Raw genomic sequence first — 17,135 nt, 5'->3', positions numbered from 1 at the left:
TCTTTTTGCTTATGTGGTGCTGAGGAATCGAACCCAGGGCCTCAGGCATGCAAGGCAAGCGCTCTACCACTGAGCCATCTTCCCAGCCCCAGTTTTAATCTTTTGACTGAGGCAAACCTTGTAGCTATTGCAGAGCCGGGGTCCCAGACTACTCCAGTAAAGCAAGTCACACAAAGTTTTGAATTTCTCAATGCATGTAGGAGGTTTATATCCTATTCTAGTTTGGGCAGTAGAATTATGCCTTTCAAAAATGTATGTGTCTTAATAACGAGTCTATAGCTAAAAATGTTCGTGGTCAGCGAGACTTGAGTGAATCATAACTTTCTGTCAGTGGAGGGACGGTCTTGCCTTGATGTTGATGGCTGTTGATGGATCAGGGTTGAGGTTGCTGAAGATTGGGATGACTGGCAATTTCTTGAAATAAGACATTAATGAAGTTTTCTGTACAAATTTACTTCCTTTCACAAAAGATTTCTCTGTAGTCTGTGATGCTATTTGACAGCATTTAACCCATTGTAGAACTTCTTTCCAACTAAGAGTCAATCCTTTCAAACCCTGGTGCTACTTTGTCAACAAATTTGTGTATGTGTGTTTGTACACTAATACTGGGGCTTGAACTCAGGGCCAGGGTGCGTTTAGCTTTTTTGCTCAAGGCTAGAGAGCCACAGGCCCCACTGCTGGATTTGGGGCGGTTAATTGGAGATAAGAGTCTCATGGACTTTTCTGTCTGGGCTTTTTTTGTTGGTTTTATTTTTTTGGGGGGTCCGGTCATGGGGCCTGAACTCTGGGCCTGGGCGCTGTCTCTCAGCTCTTCAGCTCAAGGCTAGCGCTCTACCACTTGAGCCACAGCACCACTTCTGGCTTTTTTCTTTTTGCTTATGTGGTGCTGACGAATTGAACCCAGAGCCTTGAGCATGCAAGGCAAGTGCTCTACTACTGAGCCACCTTCCCAGCCCCTGAGCTTTTTTTGAATCACAACCCTTAGACACAAGCCTCCTGAGTAGCTAGGAATACAGGCCTGAACAACTGGCACCCAGCTTTCAATAAAGTTTATGTTATATTTTAAATCCTTTGTTTCAACAATGTCATAGCATCTTCAAGATTGGAATAGATTCCATCTCAGGAATTTACTTTCTTTGCTCATCCCTTAGAAACACTTCTTCAGCCACTAAAGTTTTGTCATGATATTGTACCAATTCAGTTACATCTTTTTCAGCTTCTATTTCTAATCCTAGTTCTCTTACTGTTTTTGTCACATCTGCAGTGACCTCTCCCAACAAAGTCTTTAACCTCCCAGATTCATACGTGAGGATTGAAATTAACTTCTTCTAACTCCTATTCCTGTGGACATTTTGACTTCCTCCCATGAATAATGACTGTTCAAAAATGGTGGATCCCTTCCAGATTTTCCATTTGCTGTGCCTAGAGCTATTAGAGGAGTCACTATTAGTAGCTGCTGTAGCGTTAGAGAACATATTTCTAAAATAATAAAGAACTTGCAGAATGGACTGCAGAATGGAGGTTGTGTTGTCTTTTCAGACTAGGAAATATTATTCTCATTAGAAATCTCCCCTAGCATTCTTGGATGATCAGGTACATTGTCCATTAGCAATACTTTAAAAGGAGTCTTTTTTTTCCCCCCTGAACAGTAGGTCTCAACTGCAGGCTTAAATATTCAGTAAACTATATTATAAGCAGTCATACAGGCTTTGTTCTATTTATAGAGCATAGTCAGAGTTGATTTTCCTTAACTCTTAAGAAGTTCTCAAAATGGTATTGAGCATTGGCTTCAATTTAAAATCACCATCTGCATTATCCCCTAATTAGAGAGGCACCCTGTCCTTTAAAGCCAGATATTGACTTCTCTAGCTATCAAAGTTCTAAATAGCAGGTCATTCCAATATTGCACTGCTATTTCATCTGCGTTGAACGTAAGTTGTGTAGTGTACCCACTTTTATCAGTTTAGATCTTGATAGCATACTGCAGCTTCAACCTTGGCACCTGCTGTTCAATGGAGAATTTTATGTTAGGGAGATGACTTCGTGAAGCAAGCTCTGCTAGCTTTCTCATGTCAGACTTAATGGAATTGAACAGATTTAGGCTTTGCTCTAGAGAATGCTTTCGTTCAAGGGAATATCACGGCTGATTTAATCTTCTGTCCAGATTACTAAAGCTTTCTTCATGTCAGCAATAAATGTGTTTTGCTTTCTTCTGCATGTGTTCAGAGTAGGAGCACTTCCAATTCCTTTTAAGAACTTTTTCTTTACATTCACAGCTTGACCAGGTATTTGCTGAAAGAGACCTAGCTTTTAACTCAGTATGTTTGTTTTGATTATTTATTTTCTGATCTCAGTCTTTAACATGCCTTCCTCACTCAGCTTAATTTCTAGCTTTTGATTTAAAGACACATGCAACTCTTCCTTGTATATGAAATGTTAGTGTAGGGTCATTAATTGGCCTATCTGTATTTTCTCTCAAGAACCAGGGAGGTCAAGAGAAAGAAATATGGGAAGGTTAGCTATTGCTAGAGCAGTCAAAGCACATACATTTATCGGTTAACTTCTCTATCTTATACGGACGGGTATGCTTCATTGTGTCCCTCAAACAATTACAACAGAGGTCACTGATCACAGATGACTAGAAAAAATTATAATGAAAAAGCTTGAACTAAGTACTAAATATGATACATGTGCTGTTAGAAAAAATGGCATCACTAGCTCCTCCAACTGTCCCTATTCTAAAACTGAGCCAAAATAAATATTTCCTCCCTTCAAAAAAGGCATTGCCTGGGTGGTTTTCTCTGTGACTTTATATGGAAGCTCAGCTCTTGGGGCACCTACAGTGTGATCCTAGTTCAGGATCTTGACTGCAAGAAGCTAGGACCATGAGAAGTAGAATGATAGTTACTCAAGTCACACTGCTACAAATTATGTTAGCAGAGCTGGGATTGGAATTTAGATTTCTGCCTCCTAAGGTTCTTGAAATGAGTCTGTGAAGTAACCCCCTACTTTTCAGGTCCATTCTATCCTGTTTCCTCTTTTCTAAGTGTCTGTGTGTTAACTGCCTCTTTACTGTGTGGTAAACTTCCGCTTTCTGTTTATGTTTCATTGGATGTTGGACATTGTGAATATTCTTTGATATTTCTGGGTTTTGTTTTCTTGCTTTAAAAGACTGGTGAGTTTTATTTTAGTAACCATTTAGGTTACCTGTGGGTCATCTTCATCTTGTTGAGGCTCGTGTATAAGCTTGGATAGAAAAGATTTCTAGGCTTACCCTGGCTGCCCTTTTACTAAAGGCATGACTCTTCTAGATCTCTAATGAAGACTCTAAGGATTCAACAAGATCTTGTTTCCCTGGAGGTCAGAAATTGAATGGCTTCCAGGCCTAGGTGAATTCTGTGAATTATTCAACTTATACCTCTCAGTAGTCAACTTTTGTTCACGTATAGCTTAGTATTATATGGATTCAGGGTCTCCCTAAGTAAATTTCTAGAGCACTTTTACATATGTCTCTGTTGCTTTACTCTGCCCCCTACTCCAATTCAGTATCTTTAAGCTCTCCAGACTGATCTATCCTTTCACCCCAGTATATCCAACACTTCTACTCTGTGTTCTCTCACTGTGACCACTGGAGAGTCTTGGGTATCTCTGCCTAGAATCAGTTTCCAGGGAATGGACATTAAGAAACTGACAGTTTAATGACCTGGGAGTGAGAAAATCCACAGAGGCATGGTAAAAGGTTACAAAGGGGTTTTATTAAACTGTCTGCAACTGCCTTGTCCTGGGCTACCTCAGAACCAGGAGCAGCTGCAGCTTCCAACGGGGTGATTTTTTTTGTTTTTGTTTTTGTTTTTTTTTCTCTGTTTTCCTCCTTCCTGCAGGCTTCTCTGCTCTGCAAGGCCTCTCATCTCTGCCAGGCTGCCTGGCTCTCCGCTCTCCATAGGCCGCCCAGTTCTCCTTCGGCCTCTATGCCAACCCGGCTCTCCTCAAGCCTGACCAAGCACTGCTTTGCTCCTCCGGGAGGCAGGTCTCTTGCAGCGTGTCTCTCTTTCTCTATCTCCCCGTTCCCCGAAACATGCAGCCTATATGTATCAGGTGCCCTGCCCCCAAGCCACACAGCCCCCAGTGGCCCAGCATGCGTGGCAGTGATGACAGGATGGCATAGGGCAGGACTTCCTGCCCCTCTGATTCTCACATTCCCCACTGGTTTTTATGTCCAATCAAATCATTGATTTTTTTTACATCCTTCTTTTGGGCTAAATCCTAAACTCCCCCAGGGAGAAGAGGCAGGTCCAGCAGATAATAACAGGCCATTCTTTAACTTTTTTCCAAGCGGAATCTTCAGGTTGGAAGAGATGGGCTGGATCTGGGCTGGGCTGTGGTGGTTCTCCCAGCGGCTTTGATGGACTATCACACCTCCTGTGCTTCCTGCAAATTTCTACATAGACTGGGTTATATTACATAGGCTTGGAAGGCTGAGGCCTGAGGCAATTTACCAAGGTGACAAATAACCAGATACAGACAGATGCAGAAGGCTTGAGCCTTCACAAGTGCATTTTCCATACTTGTTACACTTTTTACCACTGTTTTTCATGCCTCTTCCTTTAATCTTATCCTGCCTCATTTCCCAAAAAATGACTGGTTCCTTGATCTTAAAGGAGGTTGATGGGCAAAGATCATCCATCCTCTGTAACACTTCTTCAAGCTGACTCAGGAGCGCTGACCCTACTTAGCCAGGAACTCATAACCTTAGCCTATTTTACCAAGGGGTTGGTCAAGATTGGATGTCATTAAGAATACGTTACTCCAAACTGGAAATTATATAGAACATTTAAAAAATCGCACAGACCTTCATTTGGAGGAAGGCTGGATGGGGGTCACCCTGTCTTTTATCCAAGTTAGACAAGAGCACTTTACAACTGTTTACACTGCCAGGACCAGCCAAATGTCTGAAGTAGGCCCACAGCAGTCTCTTTAGCCAAACTGCTAGAGGACCAAACCAGGCCGGCAACTGCCCATGTGCCCTGCCTCTTGACTGCCACCACACAGGGAGGGGGACATAGTAGGCCTGTGATCAGGCCCAGCAGGAGGCTACAACTTTTAATCCCCCAGAGATGCCCAAATGAGCAACAAAAACACAGATCCACATTTAAAACTGGTACCAATTCCAAAAACAAGACAAAAACCAAAGGCTGAGTTGGAGCCTAGTGACCTCAAGCTCATCCCTACCAGGACTCTGAGTCTGCCAAGTGGTCCTGCCACTCCCACTCAGCAAGTTGAACCCAAAGTCTGCTGAGTGAGCTTGCCACTCCCACGCAGCAAGCCAAACTCCCCATTTTATAGGATGAGCGCACTACCAGATAATGGGTGGGCTGTTCAGAACCTCCTCCCCCACCCCCCCAACCACAGCAGAACCAGGTACCAGGTAGAATCCAACTAAGGCCAGACTGCCTGGGTGAGTGGTCTCCCTCAACCATGGCCTTATAGAACAGAACCTCACAGTGCCATCGCACTCTTGGAGGTAGTGGGTGGGTTACCTAGACTGTCCACTCCCCATTGTCTCCACTGTTCCAGACAGATCGATCCCCAGAATAAAATAGAGAAAACATGCAAACAGAAGGCAAGACAATTTGTCTTGACTTACTAATGGAAGATTTCTGAGTGACTATAAAAAGAATTTTTATGGCATGTCTAGAATCCAGGAGTGGATCATGATGGAAAGATCATAGTCCCTGAAACATCTCAAGGGGCTCCTCCCCTGAAGGAATTTCTGTCCCTTGGTAGCTGGCCAGCCAAAGCCATCCATCAGTGGCTCCAAGGAATCCCAGTGTCAACACTGAAAGACTAAAACAAGTGGCCACAGATACCCACATGTGCCACATGACCACTCAAGGAAGCCCCAGATGGCTCTTTTTTTAAAAATTTTTTAATTGTTATTATAAAGGTGATGTACAGAGGGGTTATACACTTACATAAGTCAGGTGAAAAGTACGTTTTTTTGTTTTTGGGTCCGGTCGTGGGGCCTGAACTCTGGTCCTAGGTGCTGTCCCTCAGCTCTTCAGATCAAGGCTAGCACTCTAACACTTGAGCCACAGCGCCACTTCCTTGAAAAGCCTCAGGAGGTGCAGGTGACATCTTATCCCAGCCTCAGATTTGGGAAGTAACACTGGGTCCAGCCTTCCACTGAGTCTCCCAAGATGCAGGCCTGCCCAGCCCAGATGGCTTTTCAAGGAAACCCCAGATAACTTCTGGAAGTCCCAGATGACCTCCCAAGGAAGTCCCAGATGGCTTCTCAAGGAAGACCCAGGAGGCATGGGAGATGTCTTATCCTAGCCTCAGACTCAGGAAGTAGTGCTACATCCAGCCTTCCACTAAGTCTCCCCAGATGCAGCCCTGCCCAGACTCACCACTGGAGGGTTTCTGAATATCTCCTGTCCACATTGTTCCTCTGGAAGCAGATGCTCAAGGGAGGCTCTCTCTCAAGGGCTGAGGCAGTCACGCACACGCACAAGGGGTTTTCCTGGGGGGCCATGGCCCGATGCCGTGAATTATCTCACAGGGGCCTCCAAATGTAATGACCTGGGAGCAAGACAATCCGCAGAGGCACATTTAAAGATTACAAAGGTGTTTTATTAGTTATTCTACAGCTGCTTTGTCCTGAGCTACCTTAGAACGAGGAGCAGCTGCAACCTCCAAGGAGGCTTTTTTTTCCCCCTTTTTCCTCCTTCCCACAGGCCTCTCTGCTCCTCACAGGCATCTTCAGTCTCCACAGGCCTCTGCAGTTCTCTCACCTCTGCCCAGGCCTCTCTGCTCTCTCAGACCTCTGCCCAGGCCTCTCTGCTCTCTGCAGGCCGCTGTGCAGGCCTCTTTGCTCCTCACAGACCTCTTCACTCTCCTCAGGCCTCTGCACAGGCCTCTGGCCTCTGTGTAGGCCTCTCTGCTCTCCATAGGCTGCCTGACTCTCCTCAGGCCTGAGGAGAGCCCAGGTACAGCTCCACTTTGGGAGGCGTGTCTCTTGAGGCATGTCTCTCCTCTCTGTCTCCCCCTTCCCTGGAACACACAGCCTATATATATTGGGTATCCTGCCCCCAAACCTTGCCTCCCCCCCCCGCCCCCCGCCCAGTGGCCCAGTGTGTGTGACAGTGACATCAACTCGAGGCAGGACTTCCCTCCTCTTTGGTTCTCAAAACAGTTGCTGGGAGCTGGTGGCTCACACCTGTAAATCCTACTCCTAGATCTCAGGATTGAGGTTTGAAGCAAGCCTGGGCAAATAAACACGAGAGACTCTCATATCCAATTAACTTCCAGCAAAACACCTGAAGTAGAGGTGTAGCTCAAGTGGTAGAACTCCAGCTTAGAGCAAAAAGCTAAGAGAGAATTCTAGCTCTGAGTTCATTCCTCAGTACCAGTGTGTGTGCACAAAGCAGACAGTTGTATGATGTTTGCTAAAACATAATTAGCAACGTCAAAATCCACAGTACTAAAACAACATTCAATGCTTTATTTTAAACATAATTGAAAAAAATAATAGTTTTATAATACTAATTAACCTTTTTTTTTTTTTTTTGGTCCTGTTGTAGGGCCTGAACTCTGGGCCTGGGCGCTGTCCCTCTACCACTTGAGCCACAGCGCCACTTCCGGCTTTTTTTTTCTTTTTGCTTATGTGGTGCTGAGGAATCGAACCCAGGGCCTCATGCATGCAAGGCAAGCACTCTACCACTGAGCCACCTTCCCAGCCCAACTACTAATTAACCATTTTTAACTGAAGTCCTATAATGAGTTTATTAAAATACGCTTTTTTACAGGGTTTGAACTACAGTTCCGATTGGGCCCAACTTTGCAGGGGAAAGCAGTAACTGTGTATACAAATTACCCATTTCCTGGAGAAGCATTTAATCGAGAAAAGTTCTATTCCTTGGATTGGGAAAATCCAACAGAAAGAGAAGATGATTCTGACAAATACTGTAAACTTAACCTGCAACAATCAGGGTCATTTCAGTATCATTTCCTCCAAGGGTAAGTCAGCTCTTTTTATTAAATATTAGATAACCTTAAGCTATATAATTTGCAAAAGTTACTACATTTCAGTGTAATTTTTACAGGGCTTAGAATATAGTTCTTCTAAATTATTATGGGCTGGGAATGTGGCTTAGTGCTTGCCTAGCATGCATGAACCTGTAGGTTTGATTACTCAGTATCACATAAACAAAAGGCCAGAAGTGGATCTGTGGCTCAGGTAGTGGAGTGCTAGCCTTGAGCAAAAGAAACTCACGGACAGTGGCCAGGCCCTGAGTTCAAGCCCCAGGACTGGCAAAAAAATAAAAATAAATAATATAATTATTATTATGTGGCATTGCAGATTCAAAGATGATATAATTTTAAGAAAATATTCTTTTCCTATAATCTGATGATAGGAACCTATTAACTTGAGTGCCTTTGTAGTTATTGATAGACTTTAGTGTATTTATCTTTCATTAAAACAATAGTATTGAAAATCTTGTATATTCTGTTATATAGTAATTATTAGGAAAAGGTTGAAAGTTTTTCCATTGTTTTGTTGCAACTTTGAAAAATGGTTTTATGTGCTTAGAAATAACCATTTTAAGCCAGTTGTTGGTGACTCACTCTTGTAACCTTAGCTACTCAGGTGGCTGAGATCTGAGGATAGAGGCTCAAAGCCAGCAGGAAACTTTGTGACATTTCTATCTCATTAAGCACCAAAAAAAGACAGAAGTGGAGCTGCGGCTGCATAGATTCTAGCCTTGAGAAAACGTTCAAGGAGGGGCTGGGAAGGTGGCTCAGTGGTAGAGCGCTTGCCTTGCATGCCTGAGGCCCTGGGTTCGATTTCTCAGCACCATATAAGCAAAAAGAATAAAAGCCGGAAGTGGCGCTGTGGCTCAAGTGGTAGAGCACTAGCCTTGAGCTGAGGGACAGTGCCGAGGCCCAGAGTTCAGGCCCCACGACCGGACCCAAAAAAAAAGAAAAGAAAAGAAAACATCCAAGGACAGCACCCAGGCCCTGACTTAAAGACTTAGAATCAGCACAAAAAGAAGGAATGAGCAAATGAATGAAATGAAAAGGAAGATTTTTTTTTTATTTTTATTTTTTATGTTGGTTGTGGGGCTTGAACTCAGGGCCTGGGAGTCGTCCCTGGACCATTTGTACCACTTGAGCCACAGCGCCACTTCCTGTTTTTGAGTGGTTAATTGGAGATAAGAGTCTCTTGGGGACTTTTCTTCCCTGGTCTGGCTTGGAACCAAGATCCTCAGATCTCAGCCTCCTGAGTAGCTAGGATTATAAGCGTGAGCCACCTGCGCCCAGCTGAAGGAAGCTTTTCAAATTGGGACAATTAACTTCCAGTCCGACTTTAGATGAAGAACTTCTTTTCCTATCATTAATTAAAAGGTTTTTGTTTTTATCTTCTCAGAAACGAGAGAAGCGGTGGAGGTTACATAGTGGTGGACCCTGTTTTACGTGTTGGGGCTGACAATCACATATTGCCCCTGGACTGTGTCACTCTCCAGACCTTTTTAGCTAAGTGTTTGGGACCCTTTGATGAATGGGAAAGCAGACTTAGGGTTGCAAAAGAATCAGGTAATGTCAACTTGCTTTCTTCTTTTTACAAATCATGTAATTTTCGTCTGACAGATTAATGTTATTAAAATATTTAGTAATATTAAGTAGGTAACAGCATGTGATTGTGTGCGTGTGAGAGAGAGAGAGAGAGAAAGAGAGAGAGAGAGAATGAGAGATTGATTTCTGACGCTTGAATTCAGGGCTTAGTAGCTGTCCCTGAGGAGGTCTTTGTTTTTGTTTTTGTTTGCTCAAGGCTGGTGCTCTTAGCGGTTGAGCCACAGCCACAATTTTTGGTGGTTAATTAGAGATTGTAGTCCCAGATTTTCCTTCCCAGGCTGGCTTCAAACTGCAGTCCTCAGATCTCAGCCTCCTGATTAGCTAGGATTACAGGTGTGAGCCACTGGTGCCCGGCTTGTACTTGACTATTTTTAACCTATGAAAATGACAAATTATATAGTTCAACATAGTAAGTGGAGGAACTATAATTAAATGACTTAGTTATTATTGCTAGGATTTTACTTGACATGAAAATTAGTAGTAAAATCTTAAAGTATGAAGTTAAATTCATAATCATGTATAATTTCAATTAACAAACATTGATTAGCCATTTTCCATGTGGAAGGCATGTATTATTGAACTTTAGGAGCAGAAAATTAATGTCACTCATTTTACTTAAGTATTTTACTTTAAGTGACATTAATTTTCCATTCCTGAGTTAAATATTGTATGAAAGAATGAAAAGTTGAGTGACATAAGTATTGTGAATAAATATGCATACCATGAAATATTAAAAGTAGGAAAGACATATTAATAGGCATGTTAGACAGGCACTCTACCACTTAAACCATTCCCCCAACCCTCTAGATGTACTTGAATGGGCTGTATTTTCTACATACAAAGTTACCATTCAGCAATTATAAATTGAACAATGTTTGTGATTGCTTCCAAGAACTTCTCATCATCCTTGTTTTGTAGCTGAGGACTCTAATAGATAGAATTCAGCAGATGTGCTTCAAGCCTTGTGGGGCAGCTGGGATTTGAACCCAAGTTTTTGGTTCCTTTTCCACTAGCATGTTTACTTCCTACTTATACTTAATTAATGTTTGTGCTTTGTTTAATTGTTGGTTGTTCTTGTTTGTTTTCTCTTACAGTGGCCTTTGTTTTCTCTCTTTGTAGGTTATAACATGATTCATTTCACCCCGTTACAGACTCTTGGACTATCTAGGTCATGTTACTCCCTGGCTAATCAGTTAGAATTAAATCCTGACTTTTCAAGACCTAATAAACAGTATACCTGGGATGATGTGGGACAGCTGGTACAAAAACTGAAAAGAGAGTGGAATATTCTTTGTATTACAGATGTTGTTTACAATCATACTGGTATGAGCTTCACTAATTTTTAATATTAAATTCTGTTTCTTTCTTTGATGTTTTTATTTCATTTTGCTTTATTAATTTTTTTCTTGTGTTACAAGAGATCAGACTCAGGGCCTAATAAATGCAAGGTAAGTGCTGTACCACTAAGACATATCCCCAGCTTTTGTATAACATAAATTTAAAGATACAAGCTGGGTACTGGTGGCTCATGCCTGTAATTTTAGTAAACTCAGGAAGCTGAGGATCAAGGCTCAAAGCTGGCCTTAGCAGGAAACCCATGATACTCTTCCTTAATTGGTAAGAGCTTAATTCACCAAAATAGCCAGAAGTGAAGCTGTGTCTCAAGTGGTAGAGTGCTAGCCTTGAGAAAAAAGGACAAAAATGATATGCCCTTCAGTTTTAAAAATCATTTTATTGTATAGTATAAAGAAAATGGTGGCCGGGCGCTGGTGGCTCACACCTTTAATCTTAGCTACTCAGGAGGCTGAGATCTGAGGATCACGGTTCAAAACCAGCCCGGGCAGGAAAGGCCATGAAACTCTTATGTCCAATAAACCACCAGAAAACCGGAAGTGGCGCTGTAGCTCAAGTGATAGAGCGCTAACTTTGAGCTGAAGAGCTGAGGGACAGTGTTCAGGCCCAGAGTTCAATGCCTATGACCTACCAAAAAAAAAAGAAAGAAAGAAAATGGTGTTAGTTGAGCATATGGACAGCATAGAAGTACTTTGTATGTGATATTTAAAAAAAAAAAACAAGAGAGTGATCATAAAGACATAATCATATATTTCAGTTTGAGTATTAATACTTTCCAACTAACATACTATAGCATATATATAAAAAAATTGAAGGACTTGTCTTATTAGAGAGAAAATTATTGGTAAACTCTCAGATGTGCATTTTTAGCTCAGTATCCCTAGCACCAAAAATGAATAAAGTTAGACTATCATAGTTCCCAAAGTACATTAGCTGTATATAATTCAATAAAACATATCAGATGTTCCCAAATGGTGATCATCAAGAAGATGATTGTTGACCAGTTAGAGCAGCTGGGCCTAGCCTGGTGATCTATATCCTTGAGCTGTCAGTGCAACCCAGTTCTACCTTACTCATATCCGTTTATGTCACAGTGCAGAAAGTCTGGAAACACCAATATGTGTGTGTAAAGAACAGGAATTCTAGGTAGCCCAGAATTTTAAAAGCAATATCTGTTATTTCACAAAATATTTTCAAGTTTCATAGAAAATATAAAACTTTTAAAGAAGGAGACTAATGCATTGTACTCATAAACTGACATGCTGAATAGAGTCTCTTTGTACAACTACTTAAATAAAAAATTTCAACAAAAGAAATGTAGAGCTGCCTTAAAATAGACAATAATCTCTGATTATAGTAGCAGAAAAAGGGGTTAAAAATAAAACTAAGCCAGGTACTGGTGGCTCATGTCTATAGCCCTAGCTACTCGGGAAGCTGAGATCTGAAGATCGTGGTTCAAAGCCAACCCAGGCAGAAAAGATCATGAGAGTTTTATCTCCAGTTAATCAAAAAAGCCAGAAATGGAGCTGTGGTTCAAGTGGTAGAACACTATCCTTAAGCACAAAAGCTCAAGGACAGTACCAAGCCCCAGGACCTGCAAAATAAACAAATAAATTTAGATACACTCTAAAATGTGGTGTTTCTATATGAATCTGGAAATCAAACTTCAAAGTCTACACTGAAAACTAATGCAACAACTCATTGTCATTTGAAAAAATATATTGATCATTTCTTAGACTTCTGTTATATTTACATCAAATTTATCAAACAATATAGTGATGCTAGGTTACAAATATAATGAAACTTCTTCATACTCCTCAGAACTTTGTAAAAAATCAAACAAATTATGGCTGGGTCTTCGTGGCGTACTCCTATAATCCTAGCTGCTAAGGAGACTCAGATCTGCAGATAAATCAATTCAGAGACAGCCTAAAGATAGAAGAATATACAAGACTCTTATCTCCAGTTAACCACAAAAAGCCACAAGTGGAGCTGTGGCTCAAGTGGTAGAGTGCTACCTTGAGCAAAAAACTAAGCAAGAGCATAAGGCCCTGAGTTCATCTTCAGTATGAGCACATTCACACAGAGATTATAAGTGTTAATACTGTAAATACTTTAATACCATGCTGAACTCCTGATTCTGAAATGAACTTACTGACACAAATGAGTAATGAGATACAAACCACACCCTTAGTCCTTGAGTATTTCTTTTAGCAATTTCTCAGCCTTCGTTATTTCAATCTTTTCAAAGCACCATTCGTTATTAACCTTTAGAATTGGCTATGCAAAGGAATTTTCTATGAGAAAGCTGATTTCATCCAGATTTTCCAAGAAATATTAAAAGTTTAGACGAAAAACAAGAGTAGATGAACTTGAGGTATGACTTCATAGTAAAATGCCTGCCTAGCAAGCAAAATGCCCTGAATTCAAACTGCAGTACTACCAAAGAAATGAAGGAGAAATGTATTATTAATTATGGAAGGGGTGACATTGATCAAGATGCACTGTGCACATAAATTGGCACACTGAATTGGAAACTATTTGTACAATGATAACCTAAGAATTTTTATATGACACATAAAAATATCAGTATCTAATATGAAGTGATGCTGATATTTTATTTCTCCTTTAACTATTCTCTTCAATGGATAGATACTATCTTCAATTTAATTATAGGATTTTTAATTTAATTATGATACACATGTTCCCTTTTTCTTCAAGCTACTAATAGTAAGTGGATCCAGGAACATCCAGAATCTGCATATAATCTTGTGAACTCACCACACTTAAAACCTGCCTGGGTTTTAGATAGAGCCCTTTGGCATTTCTCCTGTGATGTTGCAGAAGGGAAATACAGAGAAAAAGGAGTCCCTGCTTTGATTGAAAATGACCAACACATGAATGTAAGTATGTCTAGAGTGCACCAATTCAGAAAACCATTTCTAAAGTATACGTTAAATATATGGTTGCAATAGTATTCAATGAAAACATTTTACATATATATTTTAATATTGACATCTTTCAGTGCATTCGGCAAATAATGTGGGAGGACATTTTTCCAAAGATTCAACTCTGGGAATTTTTCCAAGTAGATGTGTGCAAATTAGTGGAGGAATTTAGAAGACTTCTCACACAAGGTAAAGGATATATATACACCCAGTCATCCCTATTCATCCATTCAAAGTAAAAGATACATTGGAGTTTCCTTGTTGATCTTAACATGGGGAGAGGAGATACAAAAGATGCCTCTGGAGTAGTTTATTTTGTTTCCTAAGAACTAAATTGTATGCTAAAGTTTTAGATTAGAGTCTCCCTGTGAATATTTGCATTTAAGATATCATCTCTTCTAGCTGGGCATGATGGCATGTATATTTCCTGTCTCTCTCTTGCTTTCTCTCTCTCTTCCAGAAAATAGGAGAGTAACCAAGTCTGATCCAGGACAACATCTTAAGATTATTCAGGATCCTGAATACAGACGGTTTGGCTGCACAGTAGATATGAACATTGCACTGACAACTTTCATACCACATGGGTATGTTATAATCTTATCCTGTGAAATAAAGAATAATCTTAGGCAGGTACCTCATGCCTGTAATCCTAGCTACTCAGGAGGCTGAGATCTGAGGATCATGGTTCAAAGCCAGCTTGGGCAGGAACATCGGTGAGATTCTTATATCCAGTTAACCACCAGAAAACCAGAAGTGGTGCTGCGGCTCACATGGTAGAGCACTAGCCTCCAGCTGAAGAGCTCAGGAACAGTGCCCAGGACCAGAGTTCAAGCCCCACAACCAACCAAAAAAAAAATAATAATCTTATTATAAACCTTTATGACTAGTAGGATTTTTATACTATTCATTAAAGCTCTCCATCTAAAGTAGAATAAAGTAATGTACTGTATTTCTATTTGACCACCCGATGTTTTCCTGGTTTTCCTGTGCACCAGTCCACCTTCCTATGTAGATATATAAACATTTTTACAATTGGAAAAGTTATTCAGTCATAATTAAGATCAATATAATTATATTTAGGGCTTCTATGACTCTCACTAGAAAACTTTTGAATGAAGGTTGTTTGAAACCACTCATTGAGCTTGTATTATGCTGTCTGCACTAGCAATGGGCCAGCTGCAATTGAAGAGTGCTGTAACTGGTTCCGAAAGAGAATTGAGGACTTGAATTCAGAGAAGCGTCACCTCATCATCTCTCACCAGGAACAGGTTTTACCTATTTTTAAATTTTTCTTATTTTTGAATTATTGATTTGCCTTTTGTTTAAGTCTGTGTGCTGTTGTTGATGATGACTATGTAACACAATTTAACGTGTTTTTTTTTTCAGGCAGTCAATTGCCTTCTGGGAAATGTATATTATGAACGATTAGCTGGCCATGGTCCTAAACTAGGACCAGTCACTAGAAAGTACCCTTTAGTTACCAGGTATTCCATTTAAGTTTTCTTCTTGTTGATGGTTAAAAATGGAAAACCATATTTAATTTTCCAAATTAACCATAACATCTTCCTTAGTGCTGTGATTTAAAGACATTTCTGAAATTAAAATAGAAGTTTTGTTTCAGAAGTAGAGCTACTATTAATTTTGTTAGGAAAATGTTTAGTTAGAAAAACTAACATCAGCATAGACAAGTTATACTTTTATTATTTTTGTTAATGTTTATAGAGACTAAATATTTAGTATCTTGGTCTGTTTTCTTTTATTAAAATAGAATCCTGGGTAATTTTTAAAGAAATAAAGTTTAATTTGATTCAGAGTTTTAGAGACTGAGAATACTTAAGATCATAATACCAGAATCTGCTCAGCTTCTAGACAGATCCTCAAATTTCCAAAGTACATGGCTGAAAGTAGAAGGGCATGTGGAAGAGAGAAATCACCAGGGCAGCCTTACTTCCTAAAGACTCACTGTTAGGATAACTAATTCAGCCCTTTGAGAGCAAGAACTCATTCACAGAGCAGAGATGTTAGTTCCTTTGTGAGAGCTCTGTCCCCAGAACCCAACTAACTCCTCTGATGCCCCACCATGTTTAGGACTTAAAGTTCCAAGCTAGACATGATTGTACATACTTGTAATCCCAGCACTCAGGAGGCTTAAGCAAGAAAACAAGAGTTTGAAACAGCCTCCATAGTGAAACCTTGCCTTACAAAAAAAATATCCAAAACACACACACACACACACACACACGAATTATGGTTCCAACACATGAGCTTTTGGAGGACATATTCAAACTACCACTGGTAGATTCCCTGTTAATGGAATTGAACAAGTATACAGGTCTTTATATTAATGTAAACATGTAGCATAGGGTGGGTATTAGAGGGGAAACAGGCTTTCACAAAGCAATACCTGTTCTCTTTTCTTATCATTTCTTGAGGTTTCAAAAATTATTTACAATGTTAGTCTTGCATGCTACAATATTAATTCTCCATTCTTCAAATCCTACTAGATTTACTGAAAAAGTCTATTGATGATCTTGCACAAATATTATAAATATTAGCAAACTACTTGATTGTACTCATTGGGGAAGAAGTGTAATTTTTTTTAAATGCTGCAAATTAAAATTCTCTCCAAGGATTCTCTCTGTGGATTTAAATTTAATTCTTTTTCTCTAGGTACTTTACTTTCCCATTTGGAGAAATGGCCTTATCAGCAGAAGAATCTATGATCCACCTCCCAAACCAAGCTTGTTTCCTGATGGCACACAATGGATGGGTAATGGGAGATGATCCTCTTCGAAACTTTGCTGAACCAGGTGCATTATTTTGCCTTCTCTGTGGACAGGGAAAGAAGACATCATGGAAAGCTCACAATATAATCAGCTCCCTTGGTTTATTTTCCCCTCACTAGACTCATGATTTTTAAGCTCTTTCACCAGAGATATCAGAGATGCATCAGTTTGAGAGAAAAGAGAAGATATTGACAAACAGGATAGGATTTATCTCCTTTCTTCTTTGTCTTCCTACCTCTCATTTTCTCAAACTGAATGGTGTGTGTGTGTGTGTGTGTGTGTGTGTGTGTGTGTGTGTGTGTGTGTGTGTGTGTGCCTTTGGGCTAGGATCAGAGCCTCAGTGATTTATCTCCTTTCTTCTTTGTCTTCCTACCTCTCATTTTCTCAAACTGAATGGTGTGTGTGTGTGTGTGTG

The 17,135-nt window shown here is 40.4% G+C and overlaps 1 protein-coding gene across 2 annotated transcripts in view; it reads left to right on the top strand.

Moving 5' to 3' along the window:
* Agl (amylo-alpha-1, 6-glucosidase, 4-alpha-glucanotransferase) overlaps window positions 1-17,135 on the top strand; it is a 71,241-nt gene that overhangs the window by 16,354 nt on the left and 37,752 nt on the right. For both annotated transcript variants that reach the window (XM_013031427.1, XM_013031428.1), the window contains exons 3-11: window positions 7,806-8,016; window positions 9,428-9,594; window positions 10,753-10,956; window positions 13,708-13,889; window positions 14,012-14,123; window positions 14,395-14,518; window positions 15,100-15,202; window positions 15,321-15,418; window positions 16,605-16,744. In XM_013031427.1, coding sequence (XP_012886881.1) covers window positions 7,806-8,016; window positions 9,428-9,594; window positions 10,753-10,956; window positions 13,708-13,889; window positions 14,012-14,123; window positions 14,395-14,518; window positions 15,100-15,202; window positions 15,321-15,418; window positions 16,605-16,744 — 1,341 coding nt within the window. The remainder of the gene's footprint in view (window positions 1-7,805; window positions 8,017-9,427; window positions 9,595-10,752; window positions 10,957-13,707; window positions 13,890-14,011; window positions 14,124-14,394; window positions 14,519-15,099; window positions 15,203-15,320; window positions 15,419-16,604; window positions 16,745-17,135) is intronic.

This window comes from Dipodomys ordii, unplaced genomic scaffold, assembly GCF_000151885.1.
Source record: "Dipodomys ordii isolate 6190 unplaced genomic scaffold, Dord_2.0 Scaffold139, whole genome shotgun sequence".
NCBI classification, from domain to species: Eukaryota; Metazoa; Chordata; class Mammalia; order Rodentia; family Heteromyidae; genus Dipodomys; species Dipodomys ordii.
The sequence above is the reverse complement of the archived record's forward strand: the minus strand, read 5'-3'. Positions and strand labels throughout refer to the sequence as shown.